The 21,723-nt window shown below is 34.3% G+C and overlaps 1 protein-coding gene across 1 annotated transcript in view; it reads right to left on the bottom strand.

The window, feature by feature from the left end:
* The window catches only part of LOC116172529 (5'-AMP-activated protein kinase subunit gamma-2), a gene marked incomplete at its 5' end in the record, with an annotated part of 243,750 nt that overhangs the window by 35,203 nt on the left and 186,824 nt on the right, over nt 1-21,723 (bottom strand). Inside the window, 1 exon segment of the mRNA XM_031489763.1 lies at nt 2,182-2,315. Within this exon segment, the coding sequence (XP_031345623.1) occupies nt 2,182-2,315 (134 nt within the window).

The following is a 21,723-nucleotide window of genomic DNA, read 5'->3' on the forward strand; positions in this document are numbered from 1 at the left end:
TTTTTTTTGGCGTTTTGGCCAATAGGCAGATCTCATACTTTTTGTTTTACTTATAATTCGGAAGACTTAATTACTCATTAACACGTGGCACAAATAAAAAAGTGAAAGAAATTAATTGATGGGCAAATTCATTTCGTAATTTGAAAGAGGCTAGAAAACGGTACCTCGCACCTGGGCTAGTGTTCTGACGTCAGCTGCCTTCTAAACTCAGGCAAGTTCTCGTTTTTTATGTTTAATTTCTCTAAAAATGCATCAATGTTGATACAAATTTTATGAGACGTTCTTTAAGTAAATACGTATCGATTCTGAGGAAATGGTTTTTGGTAAGTTCCCCTGCGCAGCTGAGGAGCTTTTTGATCATTTGATAGCCAATATAGCAGGGCCTCTTTCAGAGATCTATGGAGTTCTGCCATTCTGAAAGGTCTATTGTACTCTTCAAGATTATCACGGTGGAATATTTTTTCTTCTTGTTTCCGGTCTTTTCTGTAAACCGCAAATTTTTCTGTGTAGCTTGCATCATTAGATACGTTTTCGTTGTAGTTGGCCGTAAGTTCTGCAATATCGTCGCTGCTAGTTACCAAAGTGTCGTTGATGTTTTACTTTTCGCAATGATCTTGCTTGAACTCTTTTTGTAAGTTGTCAATTAGAAAGAGTCAGGAAGCATTTTGAACATCTTCAGCCTTTCAGGACCGAGTTTCCTTTCTCATCATTTGTATTTGGGCAGAGAACCACTCATATTTATCATATTTAACTTTAAGTTGATAATATGCCCCGCCATGATAACCCCGGTTTCCCAGTTGCAAATATTTCTTTTACTACTTATTTTACGGAGTGAATTATATATATTATCTAATCTATGGGTTCACCGAGTCGTTTTCCAAAGGTACGTTAAGGTAATCCCCCAGAATTATGAAATACAAATGTTTACACATGGTCCAAAACATCTGGAGGTTTCACTTATATTTTAGATCTCGTTTTAGATATAATGAGAACATTGTTTAATTTTGATGTCGGTGATATTTAGTTCCCGGTTTCGGCTGACAATTAAGCTAAATGGAAAATTCCCATAATCGAATTTTTTCCATATGCCATTTTAGAACAAATAAGAAACTCAGATGTTTCTTACGTGACCTTAAGCATTCTTTTCTGGGCCATAATTTCAAACGATAATTCATCATTTTACAAAAGAATGGTTTACTACGCCTTTTTCTCTATTTTGTTCCGTTGTAAACTTTAAAGATTTTTTTTATGCTTTAGACGTACTGAGTAAACTTTCTAATCTCAAAGATTGCAACGTAATTTCCTGAATAAATATTTAAGCATAATTTTATCCCTTCAATCTCGCAAAATTCTTTTAGAACTAATAAGAAAATCATACAATTTTCATTTGACCCAATCCATTGTTTGGGTCCAACATTTAATATCATCGCAATATATCACAAATTTAGCTGATCTAATGAAAGCATATATTTATGACTGCAAAATAGCACGAAATTATATAGGTAAACGAATATGTTCAAAATTCAAACCAACGATTTTTTACAAAGATTGTATGTTTTTATAGAATGTTATATTTATTGAAACAGTGGAGTTTGTAGAATTCACTTTACTAAAATGGTCTTAACTAATATGACACAATGGTGGGTTTATACAATCATTATTATTACTTCACTCTCATTGGATCATTAAAAAATAACCAATAGAAACAATGGTGTGGTTTCGTCGGTTATAGTGACGAAAAATAAACCTTTGTTTCTATTGGCTATTTCCTAATGATCTAATGATAGTGAACTAATGATAAAACTGACATCATATGACATTAGAAATGTCGCATTTTCCAAGGACTATCATTTTACATTTATGAAATAGAATTTTACACTATATTGTGCCAATTAGATCTGAATACCTTCTGTAGCTACGCATGATATTAAAAATATTTCCTTTTAAAATTCCGATATAAAAGTACGACTTATGAAAGAAAACTCGAGTGTGACAAACACGATAGATATCAATGGTAAAATTTGACATTGTTAGGAAGCTTTTATTTCCGTACCGTAGGTCGATAGAAACAAAATGTTTTGTTTATCCCAAGCTTAGCGATACAAAATTGGAGATCCCTCTTTCGATGGAAAATAAAGCACGCGCCGTATTGTCGAAAAAAAATTCAAAGCGGATACTTACCCCTCTTGAATCTCGAAATAGTATAGCTGCATGATTTGGATCTAAAAAGGCATCGGAAGCTCGATGAGGTATAATGGTTCCCAAAGATTGCCGCCTGCGATCGGCATCCAAAGGTTTGCGGCGTAAGTGGGCCCCTGAAACGAAATTGGTCAAGTTTACATTCCACCAGTAATCATAAATTTACATTTGTATAAGATGATTGAAAAAGTGAAAAAGAATAAGGCAAACAGAAAAGACATAACATTAGTGATATTGGACGCATCTCGGTTAAAAATACACACTCCGAGAAATTTTCCAATTATTTTTGAATCCGTTCCAACTTTCGACGGGTACGTTCTCGGGAAGAAATAATAATACAGAAGCGCGCTTTTTTACGACGCCGAGTTTCACACGAACATCAAATGCACGTTTCCAACAAGCAAGATGGAAGACGTGCACAACTCTACCTTCCGGACGACGCGACGTGAACGGAATTCCTAAGTCGCCAAATTGCTCATATTTTGGCAAAGGTTGCGGGATTTGGCAACTAACGCTAATAATATGAAAAGTATGAGACGGCCCACACTGCATCATCATTGCTAAGGTGAAGGACACTTACTTATAATAAATTATTTACACTGAATAAAACCGTTCAAGTACTTTTATCCGCAGGATCTTTAACATTCCAGACTTATTTTGCCTAGCCTTTTTTTCGCATATCTAGTTCTAGCTTATGGCTGGTGTTGAAAGATATTGTTAAACCTATCTTTAGATTAGATTACCTTATTTCAAATGTCTATCTTCCTAGATTTTAAACTTCAAAATTTTATTCAAGGGACAGAAGGATTTTAATTACCTAACCTTTCTCAACGAGCTTTAAAATTAAACTCAAAAATTTTTACAAGTTCTGAAATGTTATTAAATAGGTACTTATCCCATTAAACAATCCACAAATTAACAGTAGTTTAAAAATCGTTCAAATTTACATAAGAATCAGGAAAATATGGCACATTATTTATGAGGGAATATTAAAGTACGAGGCCTTTTTGAGACCGAGTACTTGAATTTCCGAGTCCGAGCATAAAATTTCAATTTTCATATAAAATTTTTGATTAATGTCAATCTATCAATACCGAAAAAATTGCTGGTTACAGAAATTTTGAAAGTTTCATAATGGCTTGATCTACAAATTTGCGTAGATAATCCACCAAAAACGGTATAGGAGCTTGAGCGAGAAGTACACCACTTTGCCTGAAATGAATACAAACTTTTTCAAATTATTGTACATAAACGTTTTGGAACACTTTTAACATTTCGGAAGCGGATAATTATTATTAATCACTTGGGAAGGTTTGAAAATTGTGCGGAACTTCTTGTAAAACGAAATTATTCCCAAAGGAATCTAGATTTCACAGAAAATTTACATTGTTAATGTTTTCCATCGAACCCGTACAATTTTGCTAGAGGCATATTCAAATAATATGATGAGACAGCGTGTATTTTTAATGGCAAGCACGATGTCCTCATTGAGAGAAAAAATGGCGATCCTTACGGCCACCCCCGAAACTTTACTTATCGCCTCCCTTTGAATTTATATAATTTATATAAGCTTGTGTATAATCCGTCAACCCATGTTTGTAAAAATAAGAGGGGATACCTTAGTAGACATGGATCATCTCAGTCCTGCACTGCAATTGATTTTTGAAGTATATTAGTATCCATTTTGCTGTATTTGAATATTCCCATCAAAACAAAATATTTCAGAATATCTCTAAACCTCTTACTGCCTTATTTTTTATCTCTCAAATTTGTATAGTTCTTGCTGCAAAAGATCATATGTTGATCACCATAGATGATCCTGGACTCAAAAACGCCTTGTTTTTGGTTTCATTGTTTTCATCTTCAAAGTTCAATCGGATACCTTATTTCATAGAAGTCAACATGTTTCTCATCTCTGTTTATGTAGGCGTGCGCTATCTAGGGGTACAATTTTGGGAACATTTTGCAAAATCGGAAGGGAGACAGAAATACCTGAACAAAGTCGTCAATTCAATCCTCCTATGTTTAGTGGTTGCCGTAAAAAATTGAAGAGATACAAACTTTGGACATTTTGGGGAAATAGCACTCATACAAAGCATTTTGAACCTAATTTGGAAATAAACGATAAACTATATTAAGGATAAAATAAACAATAATCCCAATGAGAGCACGGCAACGACATCTACTGAAGATCAAGTTCAAAACAATCGAGCGTAGCGCAGGAATCGCTAGTACCACTGATTCAAACGTTATCAAAAGTTCAAATAACCCAAAAACTACAAAGTCCGAGAGTACAGCTACTATAACAACAAACCTCTGGAAAAGTGATGCTCCCACGCCATCTAATAAGAAACAAATTTACACCGCAACTATACTCCACACAACAACACCCAACTCCTAAAACGTCTAATCCCGAATCCGTAATAAAAAATAAAAACTCCAATTCAATACGCGGTTCAGAAATATCTTAATAAAATCATGGGATGATATCACACGTGAGTAGGCTGCATCCAGATACTACCGCAGAAACCCTAAAGGGCTACTTGACGGACATGCTAACCAAGGACGCTGTAACCAAACGCTCCTATTTCAAAAGGGATACTCCATCGGTTTTTCGCAAGGATCAACACCAAATAAAAGAAACATAGATACCGAAAAAGTAATCGCGATCAATGACCCGTTTCAAAGTTCTACATTTAAATGTGCAATACATTATCGTCAGCGAAATTAACATGATTGACTTCCTGCAAAGCAAATACCCACCACTGGTCTTTTGTGCGAGCAGTACCTGTACAACATAAATGTGCAGCTTATCGCACTGGACACGGGACAATTACAAACTTATGAGCTACTTCTATAGGCAACAGCAAATGAATTCCCAAACCGAACATAGGGAGTAGGGACATAGAAAAAAAATCTTCTTTTGATTGGGGTCATTATAAACCCTCGTAAGTTAACATGGGGAGCAGAGCAACGATCTGCAAAAAACGTTTTTCCCACGTTAATTGCCTATGTTCGATTTTAAAATATTCACCCGGTATATATTTGAATGTTCTGCTATTGCAATTCACAATATCAGCATTGTAAATATATACAGTGCGTTCGAGATAAGAGGTTCGCCCCCGGGTTCACATGCGAAAAATTTTTCAAATATAATTTTATGTGACATTACGATCTATCCGATCTCACTTCCGATTTAACCGGAAATCGATGCAACCTTTGTTCTTCAAATTCAATGCCTATGCTTTTAAAGATCTTTGAGATTTTCTGTTTCTGTAAAACATAAAATTTCTCGCTAGATTTAAAGGAAAAAATCAATAAGTTAGAAGATCTCAATCGACTGAGGAAAGTAATAACCAACGACCAACTCATTTAAAAATACAATTGTACATTGCTTCTAAATAAAATAAAAATCTAACTCTAAAATGTTTCGAAAATGCGTATTAAAATTTGAGAATGTTTGGGTTGAATCTTTTTGGAAGTTTGAAAACGTGCAATTATTCTGGAAATGTGTACGAAACTTTGGAAATACAGTGTATAAAGTAAACTAGGTTCGCCCCTGTAACTTTGAAAAAATTGACAACATATCGGCCCGTGTGTTGCAGTGGTGTGGAAGCTCGACTGCGGGTACTAAGGGTCCCTGGTTCGAATACGGGTTCGGGCATGGATATTCAGTTAATAAATGTATAGTGGGTTGGGTTGGTAGAGCAACCCTTGGCTGAAACCCCGCCCACTCAAAAAGAAAGACCAAAATAAATAAATATAAATAAGTTAAAAAAAGTCTCTGATGTGCCATCACTAGACAGAAGCGCATTTTAGATGTGGCAGATCAATAACTTTCAAATATGCTTGTACAAAACATTTCCAATAGACAACATTCTCTCAATCCTTTAATTTTTCAATTTGGTCTAAGCGATGCAGAAATAACACGATAGTACGAATATAATGCCGAAAATCCGAAATTTACGATATTCCGTTGTCGAGATCTCCATCGTTTTATAAAAGGCGCGCAAACAGCCAACAGTTAGTGAAACAATAAAACTCCTTTTTTAGAATCAAAAATGTGCTAAAAAGAGCCAAGTTAAATCCCCTTCGTATTACGTAGAAAAGTAGAAATGTAAATATTTTTCTGTACACTTGACTTTTGTTTTAATTTGAGAGATCCTCGTATAGTTATTTTCCTCACACTCTCACGTAACGGTTGACAACCACATAATAAATATTCAGATTACGGGCATTAACATGATTATCGCAGAATCAGCCATAAACGATGTACCCACTACCGCTAAATCGTAGTTGTTAAATCCGTGCCCCCATTTTAGGTTTTCCGACGGTTGAATTACATTTTCTCTTTGGAAATTTATACAACGTTAACAAGAACGTAACTGCCACTGGGTAAACCAATACTGTTTGCAAGATACATTTTTCGATTATCTGTTTGTATTTAACCCACAATTTGAGATGCGTAAATTTAGTGCTTGAAAGTAATAAACCCCTCCAGAAAAAATGAAAATGTAACATACCTTATAATGTAACCACGAATCTCGATTTCAAAACAGCATGACGCATAAAATATTTATAGTGGAAAGTTTTTCAAGAGAAATAACGGAAGAGAATGTAGATCGACCATTCTATGAAAAACTTCATGGGGATGGGAAGAATATCAAATCTCATTTCAATACTAAGAATAAACACCGTCAGTATCATGATGGCTTAATTGTAAATTGACTGTACTTTTCTCGATTTAATTGAAACTTTTGACATCAAACGGGACTGCAAAGTGCTCTACATCAAATGCGAAAATGTAGTCAAGATTATTTACAGTAGGTCTTTACATCTTCCATTAAATTTATTCGACAGATTAGTACAACCTCAAGTACAAATAACGCCATGGAATTTACCCGGTCATATCGTATTTTTTATTCAGAGCATTTTAGTCTCGATTTTAGTAGACAATACGTACCTATTTTGGGCCGTACCGGGTGGATCAAACTCGTGGTTTACCAGTGGGATGGATCTCCCGTCTCCGTAAAGTTGAGGAGAGGGTAAATGGCATCAAAGTTGCCCCTTTTTGTGACTATAAAAGCGCAATTGAAATTTTTGAAAAATAACTGAGATATCACCGAAAAACTGAAAATGTCAAATTTCGTTTTCATTTCCGAGTCAAGTAATGTCATTTTACTAACGAGTCTTGTATTAAATTTTACCCGAAAACGTCTTTTAATATAAAATTTCAATTTTCATATAGAACTTTTGATTAATGTCAATCTGTCAATGATGACAGGAGTCATTATAGACATTTGGAAATGTAAAAAATGCGCCGGTAAAGTGACGATGCGGGTCGGTAAAGTGACAGGTGCGGCCGGTAAAGTGACCGGTGCGGCCGGTAAAGTGACAGGTGCGGCCAGTAAAGTGACCAGCGGCAGGAAACGTAGACTGCTCTGCCTCTGTCATGGAAACTAAAATTTCCTGACAGAAAGTAGGCCTACCAATGAAGGTTTCAGGACGATTTTGGGTAAAATCATTTCCGACAGCACTAATATTTCCCTCGTAGACTTCGAGTAAATTATAAGACTTACGAGGAGTTAAATATGAATCTAACAAATAACCTACCCCACAGAGCGTAGCGAGATATTACTTTTTGTTTTTGACAGCGTTATTAAGCAGATTTGATAGAGCGAAGGACAGAGCATTTCCCAGCGGTATTCCGCTAATTATATTGTGTCGATCAACTTTATCCCTCTGAACAAAATGAACAATACGCAAGAAAGAGAGTCGGGAGAGCTATGGCGTACTGAATATGTACGTTTTTGGTGAGAGTAATTTATGTATCTCTACTGCGACCTTTATAAAAGATGCAAAATACATTTTCGGTTAATTTCCTCGACGGATTCGGGAAAATTTACGCGAATACGTACTTAATTCTACATTTTCGGAACGGGGGCGGGGGGCGGAAAAGAGCGGTATTGATTCCTGCGAAGGTAAAAATAATTGCGTTGGTCGAAACCTACGTGAATTAACTACCCATTAAGGAATGAGAATCGAAGATCGTAACAATTATTATTTATTGCTTTTGTTCATAAAGAGGTCAAGGATGGTAAATTGTAAGGAGATAACATCATAAACAAGCTTAATTCGATTTGAAAGGAGGACTTAATCAAAAACATTTAGCGGATAAAAATAATCTCATAGTTGTTGCCTTATAATATTTAATGAAAAGGTAGTCAATAAGAGTAATTACAAGTATGTCCAAAGTGCAGGAGAAAATACCTTTGTTACAAAAACAATACGCGGCGTCATTTTTTAGGTAATGGGCCTCCTAAACTTCTTCAATTAATCCTATTTGCTGGACAGCAGTAGTACTACAATAACTATTTTTACTCGACCGAACATAACAAACATGTAATCCTATTATGTAACTTGTTAACAATTTTTTTGACTTACTTTTACGTTGGACAACTTGACACTGTCTAGATGCGGCATTTATTTACGTTTGTAAAACTTAAATTTTTTAGAATATTCTTGAATTATGGTTATTCTACATTTATTCATGAAGAGTGTTTCTTCAATCATTCGAACCTAAAGTGAGTTTTAGCGGTATTTAACATTGGTACGACGGCGGTCTCTCAACTGCACGAAAAGCTTATGAAAATGTTGTTAACAGAATATTTCTCATACAAAAAACTATGCAGTCTGTTTCAAATTGCCAACTCCTTAGCTGTAGAGATAGAAAGACGGTTAAATTATTACCAAAATTGTGTATTTTTTCTACTGAGCCAAAATTTGTAATTTAAAAAAAAACAAAACATTTCTCAGATAATAACTAGCATGTGATTTGTGTATATGGAACACCCTGTAGATTATTATACCATATGACAGCTTGTTAAATTCTCTACAAAAGTTCTTAGTACACCATACCCAAAGGTATTTCAAATAACCGAGATCTTTTGATTACTTTCATTTTGATCTAGTTATCTATGAAAATGATAAAGATATACAGGGTGGGCCATTAGTGTGTGGGTGGACGATTGTGGGTTGTGCATATTTAAAATTCATTGTGGGGGAATGTTGAAGGCCCCTTCAGCCTACAACCTACAAATATTTTCACCGAAATTGCAAATGTTATACAGGGTGATTTAGGTATATCAAAGTTGAATTTTTTTAATGGAACCTTCTGTATATTATTACATATTTTGATGTCATGGTCAATTTTAGTGTGACTTTATGTATTACACATGATATCTAAAATGAGTAGTTCCGCAATTCGTCGTTTTTTCAAAAAGTAGATGTCCAGTAAAAATTGAATATCGCAGATTTCATAAAACTCAGAAGGCGGTGACTTTGCAGTGGCACTAATCATGAAATGTGCTAACATACGCCGAACGGCTAAAGTTAAACTTCTTTTGTGTTAAAAGAAATCCCTCCGTCAATTTTCAAAATTTCAATCGCAGGTATTTTGAGTTTTTGTTTGTTTGAATTGATGTTTATAATTTTTGACGGCCTACTAATTACTGAGAGGTTTTAAAAAAATATGTAAAAGATAAATACCGACATGCTTAATCGTTAGGAAGGTAATCAAATACTACATTTGATGCAATTCATGGTTAGTAACACTGCAGTCACGACCTTCTAAGTTTTATGATAATTGCGATAATCAATTTTAACTGGGCACCTACTTTCTCAAAAAATTACGAATTGCGACTAAACGACTCATTTTGGATATCATGTGTAATACATAAAATCACACTAAAATCGATCAAGGAATCGAAATATGCAATTATAAGAGAGGATATTCTATTAAAAAAATGCAACTTTGATACAAATCACCCTGTATAACAATTGCAATTTCGTTAAAAATATTTTTAGGTTATATAGTCCTTCAACATGCTCCAACAATGAATTTTAAATGTGTGTTAATAAACCCACGATCTTCCACCCACGGACTAATGACCGACCCTGTATATATGGTATGAATGCAATATGATGCAAATAATAAAGTTAGTAAACGTGGGTGGTATGATTGTATGAACAATTTAATAATCACTAGAAATTAATTCCCAGGTATGTTACAAATTTGCTCTTTATGTAAATAAATATCGTAAATTCCAAAGTATACCATGCAATCCAAACAATGAAATATTGCTAATTAAACACAACTGCATGAAGCAGAAAATTACAATCGATGCTACCATGGTATAATAAGATGCTACCATTGCAACATTGTGATCATAATATGAATCCTGAACTAAGTAACTACAAACAGACTTGTCGCGCAAAATGGACGACTCGGAATTAAAAAGTGAGAAAACTTACAGCTTTTCCTGCGAAAGCGGTATACTCCCTCCATATTCGTAAATTTTCACAAAAAAACCACCAAGCACTCTGCTAAATAATCGAATTCGTCAAATAATAAGAAAGTTTTTAAACCACATTTCCTCACATGTGTTATCAACCATTTGTACAAATAATATGGAAAGATAAGCGAAATTCTCATTTACGAGTAGGTATACCTTATCGTGAAAGCATGATAATGTGTGAAAGATAGTGGAATTTACACAAATAACAAATCTGATGGACTAGTAAGATTGCTCTTCTAAAGACACCGACATGAATACTGACTATTTATTGGTATAAAATATTGATTTTTCAAATGCGCGCAGAACTAGTGATCTATTTTTGTGTTGTCCCAATATAATATACTGCTGTGTCCAATGATATTCGGTCAACTACACCACCCACCAACCACCTGTCCAACTAACTCAAAATCAAGCTCAAAATAAATTAAAATTGAAACTTAGAATTTTTATAATTTCTCCTCGTACACTTCCGACATCTGCTACAACGAAAAATGTTAATATTGACTGAAATTAATGATTTGGAAGACTCAGTGGCCTCGATCAAATTTTTATCAACCCCTGAAATAAATCTTGGATACGAAGAAAAAATCTGGCATAAAGGGTCGTACATTGAATCCAAATAAACACACAGTTAATTGATTGACAATGATAAAAATTTATTCCGAATCATATTAAATGAAAATAAAAACAAAATTCCTTACAAAGCATTTTTACATGATACCCCGTACGCAGACGGACGATGAATAAAAAAATCAGAAAATCTTAAAATTACTTACTTAGTTTTTTTTCTCTTGCAATAATCCTAAAATCTGGCCATGAACTGGCATGTTGAATATGATGACAAAAATTATCGGTAGACGTGCGACCTGCATAAACTTTCAACTTTGATGAATAGAGAACCTTGACAGATGGTCTCACGGTGCACTAAACCGATTCCTTTACCTCAACTTGACTAACTTTGTCCGTAAACCGAGAACACACTTCTATCTTTTAAACAACTCCATTTAAACTGTTTACTGTAGAGAAATATTATGAAAACGACCAACTGCCTCTCACATCAATGAAATCGAGCGGACAGCACAGCGGAAAACACCACTTTCATTTTCCAATAAACTCCTTCTTCCGGTATTTACAAAAAATGCGCCAATTACAATTAGACTAGAAAACTCCAGTTGTAATGAAAGTCCCCTCTTCTTTCTCTCGACACGCCCACACGTACATTATTTCATCTGCACCAAGATGTTTCGATGTTACAGAAATACAAACTCAAATGAAATAGAGCAACTATACGCTTAATCGTAAATAACCTCGTCAAGTTACTTTACTAGATTGAAATAATCTCAAAATCAAGGTGTTCCGTCAGTTCTAATTAAACTTTAACAAGAAAGAGTACACCTGTATTTCTCGTAGAGAAGTTACTTTGGTACCAACCAAATTAACTTCTCTACGAAAAATTCCATCGATTGTAATTACACGGGGCAATGTAATTTTAATTATTAAATTAGGAAACTTTTTGTAAAACCAACTGCTTTCTTGCATGGAGACACTCTTTTTTACTTTAAAACATAATCAAAGCCTAATAATTACATTAAAACATTTCAATGAGTTCGACGGTGGTGTCAGTTTTAGTTTTGTTTAAATTTAAATTGATGGCAAAAGGAAAATCGAGAACATCCGCGATAGAATATGACTGCCACCTTTTGAATAGGTACGTAGTTTCTTTTTCCTGGCTCTTACGACTATTTTAACCCAAGGGGGAAATCGCAATAGTAGTGTATCTCAGCTGCTTTTTAAAGGGAGGGGGAGAGTTGCGGTTTTTGCGACCGTAATATTGCACTTTTTAATGCCATCAACAGAATCAATTGAGACGTTTGTTTCTGAGATACATGGTGAAAACGAAAGGTTTGACTTTTTGGGATGAACTGACTATTTTAGCTATTTTTACGTAGAATGGAGTGCCGTAGTAAAAAAATTGTTGAATAATGTTGCTTAGATTTCACCCAAAGTTCTTCGTGATTACATTGATGTATCACAACCTATAACTTTCTATATATTGAATATTATATCATATTATACAATAAATAAACACAACAAAAATCTCCATGCCATGGCCTACTAGTTAAAACCCATAAAATATAAGCCTTTTCGTTTGTATTTTTGGTTCATGGCTCAAATTTAAATAATATACAAAAAAAACTAGTTCATAATTTTTTTAATTCACCTTTTTAATTAATCTTATTTTACTAGGAAATAGGGAGTACGCTTACAGCAAATAATTAATTTGCGACACTTAGAATTCGGACATTCTTTCGTTTTTTATTATCAAGACCTACTCCGCCGAATAAATATGTACTTACTAATGGGGTAGGTACATTTGTGAGGTATATTAAATAACCTAAAAACAAGGAAGTTTAAAACGCAGGACATCCCTTATAAAAGATGAAGTTGAACGCAAACAAAACTATCGAAAAACGAAATAAAACAGTGGTAGTTCCATTTGAAAAAAAAGGTACTTTGAAATTCGGAAATTCTACCATTTCAATGTGAACATCCTGTCACTAAATCCAACGTTCTCATTATAAAATTTATTCCTTAACTTCAAAAAACTAGGTCGCTAATCATCATCAAAGTGAAGATGTATGGAATTTTTGGGAAAAAAATTATTAGGATGGCAACAATGACAAAAAATCAAAAAGTGAATAGCATTTAATGTAGATGTTAACACATGACTACGAAACAACAAGAGTCAAAATTCGTTTTATAAAACATATATTTGGGAACTAAGATTTGAACATGAGAATATGCACGTAACGAATATTTCCTTCGTGAAATCAGGAACATGAATAAAAAATTAAAATATTTGCTTATTCAATGCTAATAATCGATCGTTAGAAAATTTACCTATCACTTTTTCAAGAATAACTACAGTGGGGTATTAAGGCTTATCAGAACTCGTAAACTTCACTGCCAATTTACTTTGGAAGAGGCATGACCAAATGACACTATTCTGCAGAAATGAAAACGTATCTTTTCTCAAGGGCAGGAGAAACCGACCACAAAATTAAAACTGCCATAAATAAAACGCCCGATTTGTGCTTTAGTGCCAAGCAAAATAAAACACGACGTACGGTAGGTCACGGTCGTTTCAAATACATGTGAAGTATAGGAAAGACCACTCACTATCAAATGCGTACAACCGATAAAACGAATTGTTTCCCAACAGACATCACGAAAGTCGCATTAAGAAAAAAAACATTGAGGAGGTCATGCACGACGTTAAGGACTTGGCATGATATACCGTTCAAATGGGTAATAAAATCGATTGCGTAAATTCCTTACTTGTACAAACGCTAATTCTATTGATAACAATATTACATTTTGTACTTAGGCTAATTAAAATATGAGAGGACCAATTTAAGTTAATTCCTCTTACTATAATTAGACTGACGTTGTTTATACTTTATAGGACACTAAATTAAGTGTTACGCAATTGTGGGAGATTTGCGGCCCATAAAATGCCCAAGTACAAGGTCTAAGGGCTGCTTGGCAAATTAAGAAAAATGGGATTGTCCAGTGAGAATTAGGCAACAAGCACTACAACTTTAGGCAACTAACAATACACCTTGGCAAATAAAAAGACTAACCGACATAGTTGATTGTAAAAAGCACCTACCTTCTTTCAATATTGTATCATAAATTCTATAAGTAGTGGCACAGTCGTTAATCGCAAATCGTTTCTTAACAGCCGCACCATCTAAAGATTTACTACGTCCTCGAAATTCTTCCTCCTCCGGTTTGGGGGAATCATCACTACACGACGATCTTCGATCGCGATAGCTACCCTCCGATCTCCAATTGTGCACTTTTTTACCGAAATGTCTGATTAACTCCTGAATGGAATGGTGATGATGGCTATGCTGTTTGGGTGCGAAACTAACTTTCGGCGAGGAAGAGTAGATTTCGGCCTTCGGCGATGAACCTCCACAATGTGAGGAGGATGAGGCGGTGGTTGTGTTCGGTTCGGATGATGCGTGAGTAGGCGATTCCGGACAACTTTCGGTGCTCAAATTATGGAATGCTCCCAGAAAGTGAGGGTGATTATGGCCGAGTGTTCTTTTATGATCAATGGATCCGTATACAGTATGGGGATTATTGGCCTCCAAAGAGAGATGTCGATAGAACGGTACACTATTGTGCAAGCTCATTGTGGTTCGTTCACTTGCACTTGCCAATTAATTGTCTACAATCGCTAATTTTTAATTGCACCATAACGAATATTAAAAACACTGCAACAAAGGTTAACGTAGAAAATATACGCAGCAATTTCCGCGATCTACTTCCACAACCTGCCGATTTCTTATGAATCAATGAACTGCTGATGGCCATGTAAAAGTGTAAACAATCGTAAACAACTTCCCATGCAACCAACGTGGTTCATTTATACAAGTTTACTTGCATAACTTTGTGAAGTTCAATGAAGGAAAAAAAACGTTTGTTTGACTTGTTCTGCTGTATTAAATCGATTAACTGTTAACGACGTAATGTTTTAGTTACATTGTAACAATTGGGGATTCCAATGAATCACCTAATATTGTTTTGCGACAAAGCGGTAGCGTAAATTTCACACAGTTTTTGAACACGCAACTATTATATACACTAATGATGGTTATTGTTAGCAAAACAAATCGGTATTTAAAATTCATTTTTCATTTTCAATAGGTCTCATGGTAGTTTGGTGGGGACGGTAATGAAAAAAAAATTACTTAGATTTTGTTACACACTTTTACAGAAAGGATTCAAAAACGAAACAAATTTCATATTTTTTGTGTATTTGGAATTGCATCATTAAGATAAAAAGGAAGTAGGTGTCATATGGAATATTTCAAAACTTGTTTTTCCTCATGTATATGCAATGACCTGTTAAATAAGATACGAAACTATGCACCATTAAAATAGTTTTCAAATAACGAGGTTCCTTTCGATTTTTACATGTGCGGGTCGGTCAATGTTGAAATCAACATTTATCAGTTTGACTGCGAATATTAATTATTGATTTTTAAACAACACAGAAATATTTACCATGGAGATTATGTCACATAGTATGCTTATTTTTTTTGTTAATTTTCAAAAAAGGTTTACCCTACAAACCTCAATCAAGATGAAAGGGAGTGATTTTACAAAAAAGGGGGTGTAAATAAAAAAAATATATTTGACATATTCGTCACCAAGGTTCAACAAATTACTCTCAAAGTGATAGGATGATAAATCTGCTGCAGTAGCCTGAGGTTGTGTTGGTCAATCCCTTAATGGATAAGAGAAGGTTGCCCGTCTAAAATTGCTACACGTGATATGAAGCATGTTCGCACACGTGTGATGTGCGTTGTCTACCTACCTTAACACTAGAGCTACACGTATTCTTTCATTTAAACTTAAAATTCGCAACATGAATTTAAATTCCGCATTCCACTTGACAGTGCAAGAGAAAAATGAAAACATGCTATGACGGGAAGAAAACAGAAGAGAATGGTATGGTAACATACAGGATGCCCATTATGTATGGCATATGATATGTATCTCGATAAATAACGACTGTATACAACATTGTTTTATATAAAAGTTGTTTTTTAGGCTATCATCACAAAAACGTTGATTTTGTGGTCGCTTTTGCGGCCATAAAGTTTCACTTTATTGTACGCTTCTGTCAAACTTTACTTTATTGTACACATCTGTCAAACTGTACTTATAATGAAACTGATGTGTAAGAAACAGTAATCTGATACTAAGCGTCTATCTGGTGTAGCCCCATCAAGGATTGGGCCACCCACGTTCGTTTTTTTCATTTTCGGACTTGTAGGAATGTTTCACACTATTTTGCATAATCACAATAATAATAATAATAGTTTATTGACCAACAGAACGCATCCATTTACGGGTCAACTTAAATATATATATAGAACATACAAAGCATTGTGCATTAATAACAAAAGAAAATTGAGAGAAAAAAAGAAAAGTGAAATTTCAAAAACAAAAAAAACAACAAAAAAAAAAGTTAATAACTGCCCCTGAATACATTTAAAGAAAAACAAATTATAAAATATTGTAAAACTAAGAATACTATATATAATATACCTATCTATTTGACAAGCTTTAGCAAAAAAAAAAAGGTAAAGTTACACAAATAATAATTCTACAATAATATATAATGTTATTAAGGCATTAAAATTATTATTAATAATATGCATATAATGCTCGCGTAAAACAATACAAATTGTCTTCAAATTGAATTTAGTATTGCGCCAAGATCAAAATGGTAAATATCGCATGAATTGCATACCTTGTTGAAATGCGCACACATTGTATGAATTGGTGAGCTTCTTAGTATATTGGTATATGGCACTGCACAATAAAAAGTAATTCCAGTACGCGAGGTGTAAGTAGGAACACGAAAATTCAATAAACTTAACAGTACCAAGGAGTCGATCTTATTATGAATTAATTTATTATTATGAATTAATTTATACAGAAAAGTCACACTATTTCACATTTAAAATTATAGTTTGACGTTTCAATCTTTGCTGCTTGCAGACCTTTTTGAAGTGTAGAACCAAAACAAGAGGAAGATATTATTGCTTACATTATTATACGAAGAATCACCAGCAATTAACCGAGAATACAAGTAGCTACCTATGCATACCATCAAAGTAGGTAATCAGGTTTCTAATAATTGTACAGCATGTTAACTATAAGGTCTTGGAAGCCACAGTAACGAAGGACCTATTGCATTTGACATTATTAAAATCTTGTGCAACGGAGGAAGTTGCGATTGTACCTTTACTCTCAAACGCCTGCTCTTAGATCTAATATGACTTAGGGTCGCAACGCTTGCAGCTTCCAAAATTTCATTTGGGGTATCTGAACTGTCGCTATCACCCATTTTGATACGCACAAAACACGCAAAGATGCTAATTATAATTACATACGACAGGAAATGCTTTGTTTTTAATAGTCTAAGATAACTATGATTTTCAAAAAAAATATGTTTATGAGCAAATTTTTGAATTCTTTTTTGATGATCGCCTAAAAAATGTTGTGTGCACCTTGGCCAAAAGTGATTTGTTAGGCCTCATCTGAATTGCGGCCTCGGCTACCGCCTCGGCCGCAAACAGCAGCTTCGGCCAAAAAAGATCACTTTTACGGCCTTGGTACACAAATAACTATTAACATTTTATTTCCCATCATAAAAATAAGGCAGTATTCAGATGCTTTTAATTTTATAAAACAAATGAGTAAGGGAAAAAACAACTGAATTGTTTGACAAGCAATGTACCATTTCATTAGGCTCATTTGATACATTTTTTTTCTTTTCGATGACGTAACATGTCAGTGCCCTTATACAAAAAAATTGAAAACAAAATTAAAAATTCTTTATGATAATTACATCAATAACATTAATCTAGATATCTATGCTACATCAAAATAAAACAAATGAACGTTTACGTTTCTTATTAAACCTTAAAGACAAAACGAGATTAGCAATAATTGCTGCAGCAATTTCTCCCATAATTCTCAGGCATTCAGTTCAAGCTTTTCGTGATTGGTTAGGCGACTGGCTTGCAGTTAATGGCAAATGTTTTGAATACTTGACACTTTAGTCCCTTAAATGAATGACAAAACACGTAGATTTAGTCCACGGAGTAAAAAAAATTTAACCTTGAGCAGCGTGCCCTATTTTTGTCGAGATAGAGACTTGCAGTTTTCGCCACCCTGTGTCGTTTTTGCGAACCTTGTAATACCCACAAATAGTCCAGCCACGTTTGTTTCTGGGATACATGGCCGAAAACGAAAAGTTTGACTTTTTGAGATAACATATATCTTACCACTCATGTAAGATATAAAAAAAGTAAAAACCGCCTATTTTAGATATTTTACGTACAATCCAGTGGCGTAACCAAAAGATGTGTGAGTGTGGATCACCGTTACTGAAATTTCACCCAAAGTTGGTATTTTTTAAATAAAACACCCTGTATATTTTAACATACATTTTTTGCATTCTTTTCCTGATTACACTGATGTATTACAACCTATATTTTTTATAGAATTATGTATCTACATACATTGATTCTTTTTGTGGTATCAAAAGTTTCATAAAAAAGTGGCAGAAGGTCGCGAAAATGTATGTTTTAACATCGAGTGAAATATTTCACGTTCGAACCGTTTTCTAAATTCCTAACGATTAAGTATTAGACTTTTTTGCGCATTTTACAAAACTGATGTTTGTTTGCTATCGTTTTAGACCTTAACCTATGCCAAGTTTACAAAAATTACGTAAATCTTCTGAATACCTTTCAATTCGGCCTGTTATTGTTCACTCACGAAGCTGAAATAATGATATTTTCCATAGACAGCTGCCTGGCAAGACTATCCGCAACGCCTAAGATTCACTCGGTGGTAGCAAAACAAAATGACAACCGACAAAACATAATTAATCTCGATAAACATTTTTAAATAATTTCTCCAATAACTTACAACTTATTCTGGCATCGCCTTGACTTGAACAATAGGTAAATGGACATGAGGTATTATACTTCTCAAGTTGGAATGAACCCAAATTTAAAATACAAACAAACTATATTTTTATCTGTCTTAAACAAAACATGTTTGGAGCCCTACTATTCATTTTCATAATTGACCTTGTACTTTCATTCCAAAATAAATAAATTGGAAAACTATCGATCAGTGCACTACATACTTGTTACATTTACAAATAGAAAGCTTTTTACCCGTAATAAATCTGGGAAAACTATAAAAACGCGATTCTATTGTTTTCATAAGAAAACGGAAGAATTTATACTATAATAATAGTAAACAAACATCAAACCTATGTTTCAATTAGCATAAATTATGACTAGACGTGAAATAATAACTAATAACGCAGAGTTTGTATTACATAACTATTACGTAATACCCTCGAGCAAACAAACATTTGGCTATAAACTAAGTCGTGTATAATTCTGTTTCAACTTGCAAACTTTGTTTAAATAAACAACATATCCCAACATTTGGTAGCAAAACGTTCTCTATCTGCGTTCGATAAATTTATTCGAGATACATTGTTATTTTTCAAAATAACCTTCGACGTCAAGTGTTCGATAATTCAATCTTCCAAAAAGAGCCGCCCACTCCAACTCTCCATAGAATTTGATTAGGATCCCTGATACCAAAGTAACTTTTCACGTATTGCGCAGTACCTGAATCGCCACTTCAAATTGGAAATAACTCCAATCCGAAGTCGCTGACCTGACAAGATATAAACGTGATTCGTATAGACGCTAATTACCGAAAACGAAAGGGCGATAGAGGAAAATATTGTGAAATGTCACGCTGGACTGGATTCAACACGTTTCTTCCAATGCAAAAGTGACAGTGAAAAAAGCGTGCTCGCTGATCTGTATTTGAAGAGCGGTGAACGATGGAGTTTCATTTCGGCGAAAAAGGATTTGCCCTAACGCTTCGTCAAAATAGGGTTTACTAGTTTTCGGCGAAGGGTAATCCCATTTAAATATATATCTGAACAAGTTCTCAGCATTATTGGTTTTTATTTTAAAAGGAAACTGGCGTTGTACAACGGACGGAGAACGAAGCTATGTTAGAACAAGGTAAATAAAAAATGAAATAATGTAAATTAAACAAATGTTAAACTAATTTATTGTATTTTAAAAACAGTCAATTATTTAATAATCAAACTTTTGTTTGCCGTGTTGTCAATATTTGAAAAATTACATAAAAATAGAACGGACCGCTCAGCAGATGTATCATATACGTTTACACGCTAGTTCTAACCTATTAGTCTAAGTGCCTGAATACACTATGCGTTTTAACCGGTCCCGTTTGGCCGGACCGGTTTGAACTGATGACTGCATCCAATAGATTTAAATGCGAGCGTTTACACTTATCCGGTTGCGTTCCGGTCGCCGCAAGTAATGTAAACGCACAAAACCTTCCGGTTTCGCAGGATGCGTTTAAAACGCATAGTGTATTCAGGCACTAAGAGCTAGCGAGCCATTCTACTAACCCGTTTCCCACAAACCTAGAAAATTTTTAAATGATGCTTTACTATCAGTCAATTATTTGTTTTTATTATATTAAATGTTTCAAGAAAAAAGCATGCAACGCCATTGGAAATGTTGTATCGGGAAGTGCATAATTCAAATTGCACAAGGACAAAGCCTCGCTATTGGTGGCGTATAAAAAAGACTATGGTTTGGCTCTCCCGAAGCGAGAAAATGAATTGAATGGGTTACAGAAAACAACCTCCGATTAAGTCGGGATTACATCCACTAAGTGCGCTCTTAAAAAACTTTAGTTTGACACCGGTCCCATATATTTCTGATGTAGGGAAAAGACCTAATTAATTAAAAAGAGTTAAATTTGTTTGAACGTATCGGAGGTATAAGCGTAAGAAACTAGAATTCCAGTTTGTCCCTACTTGAAATGGAGATTTAGATAAATAGAAAACGCACTATGAAATAGGATATTTTTGCTTTTGCATTTTCGCAAGCTCCAAGTACCGAAATTTTGAACTGTGTCGTAAATTTACTTTTGCAACCGTACCGTAAAATCTTTTGCACCTTTTACCTTTAGAGTTTTAACCGTATTACATTTAAATTCAATAACGATGCTTGTTGTGTCTAAAGCTCGGTTTAAAATGTAATAACGTAATAAGTAATCATACTTACCTATTCGTCATTGTTGGTAGCAAATCGTATAATTTAAAAAGAAAACCACCAAAACAACTAATAAAAATCGAATGAATAATCGTACGAAAAATCATACGGGAAATCGTAAGCAAAATCACATATCGTAAACTGCACTTTAAAAAGCAAGTACCCAATTCACTCCTTGCAAAGAAAAACTTATCGATAAACTACTGCAGGCTGCCATAGAAAAAGAGATCAATTTACCAGAAGCGGCTGTTGGCGCTAGTCTATCAGGTTCTCAGGGATACCAACGCTGTCAGTGCAAAACTAAAATTCAAAAAATGCATATGCATGAATATTATGTACTTAACTCAAAATGACATGAAAACCTTTCATGTGAAAATAAAGCAGACAATAAGTAATTAGTAAACGAAATACTACTTTAATCTTTGCCTACCATGAAATGGTCA

Source organism: Photinus pyralis, unplaced genomic scaffold (genome assembly GCF_008802855.1).
Source record: "Photinus pyralis isolate 1611_PpyrPB1 unplaced genomic scaffold, Ppyr1.3 Ppyr1.4_LG5, whole genome shotgun sequence".
Taxonomy (NCBI): Eukaryota; Metazoa; Arthropoda; class Insecta; order Coleoptera; family Lampyridae; genus Photinus; species Photinus pyralis.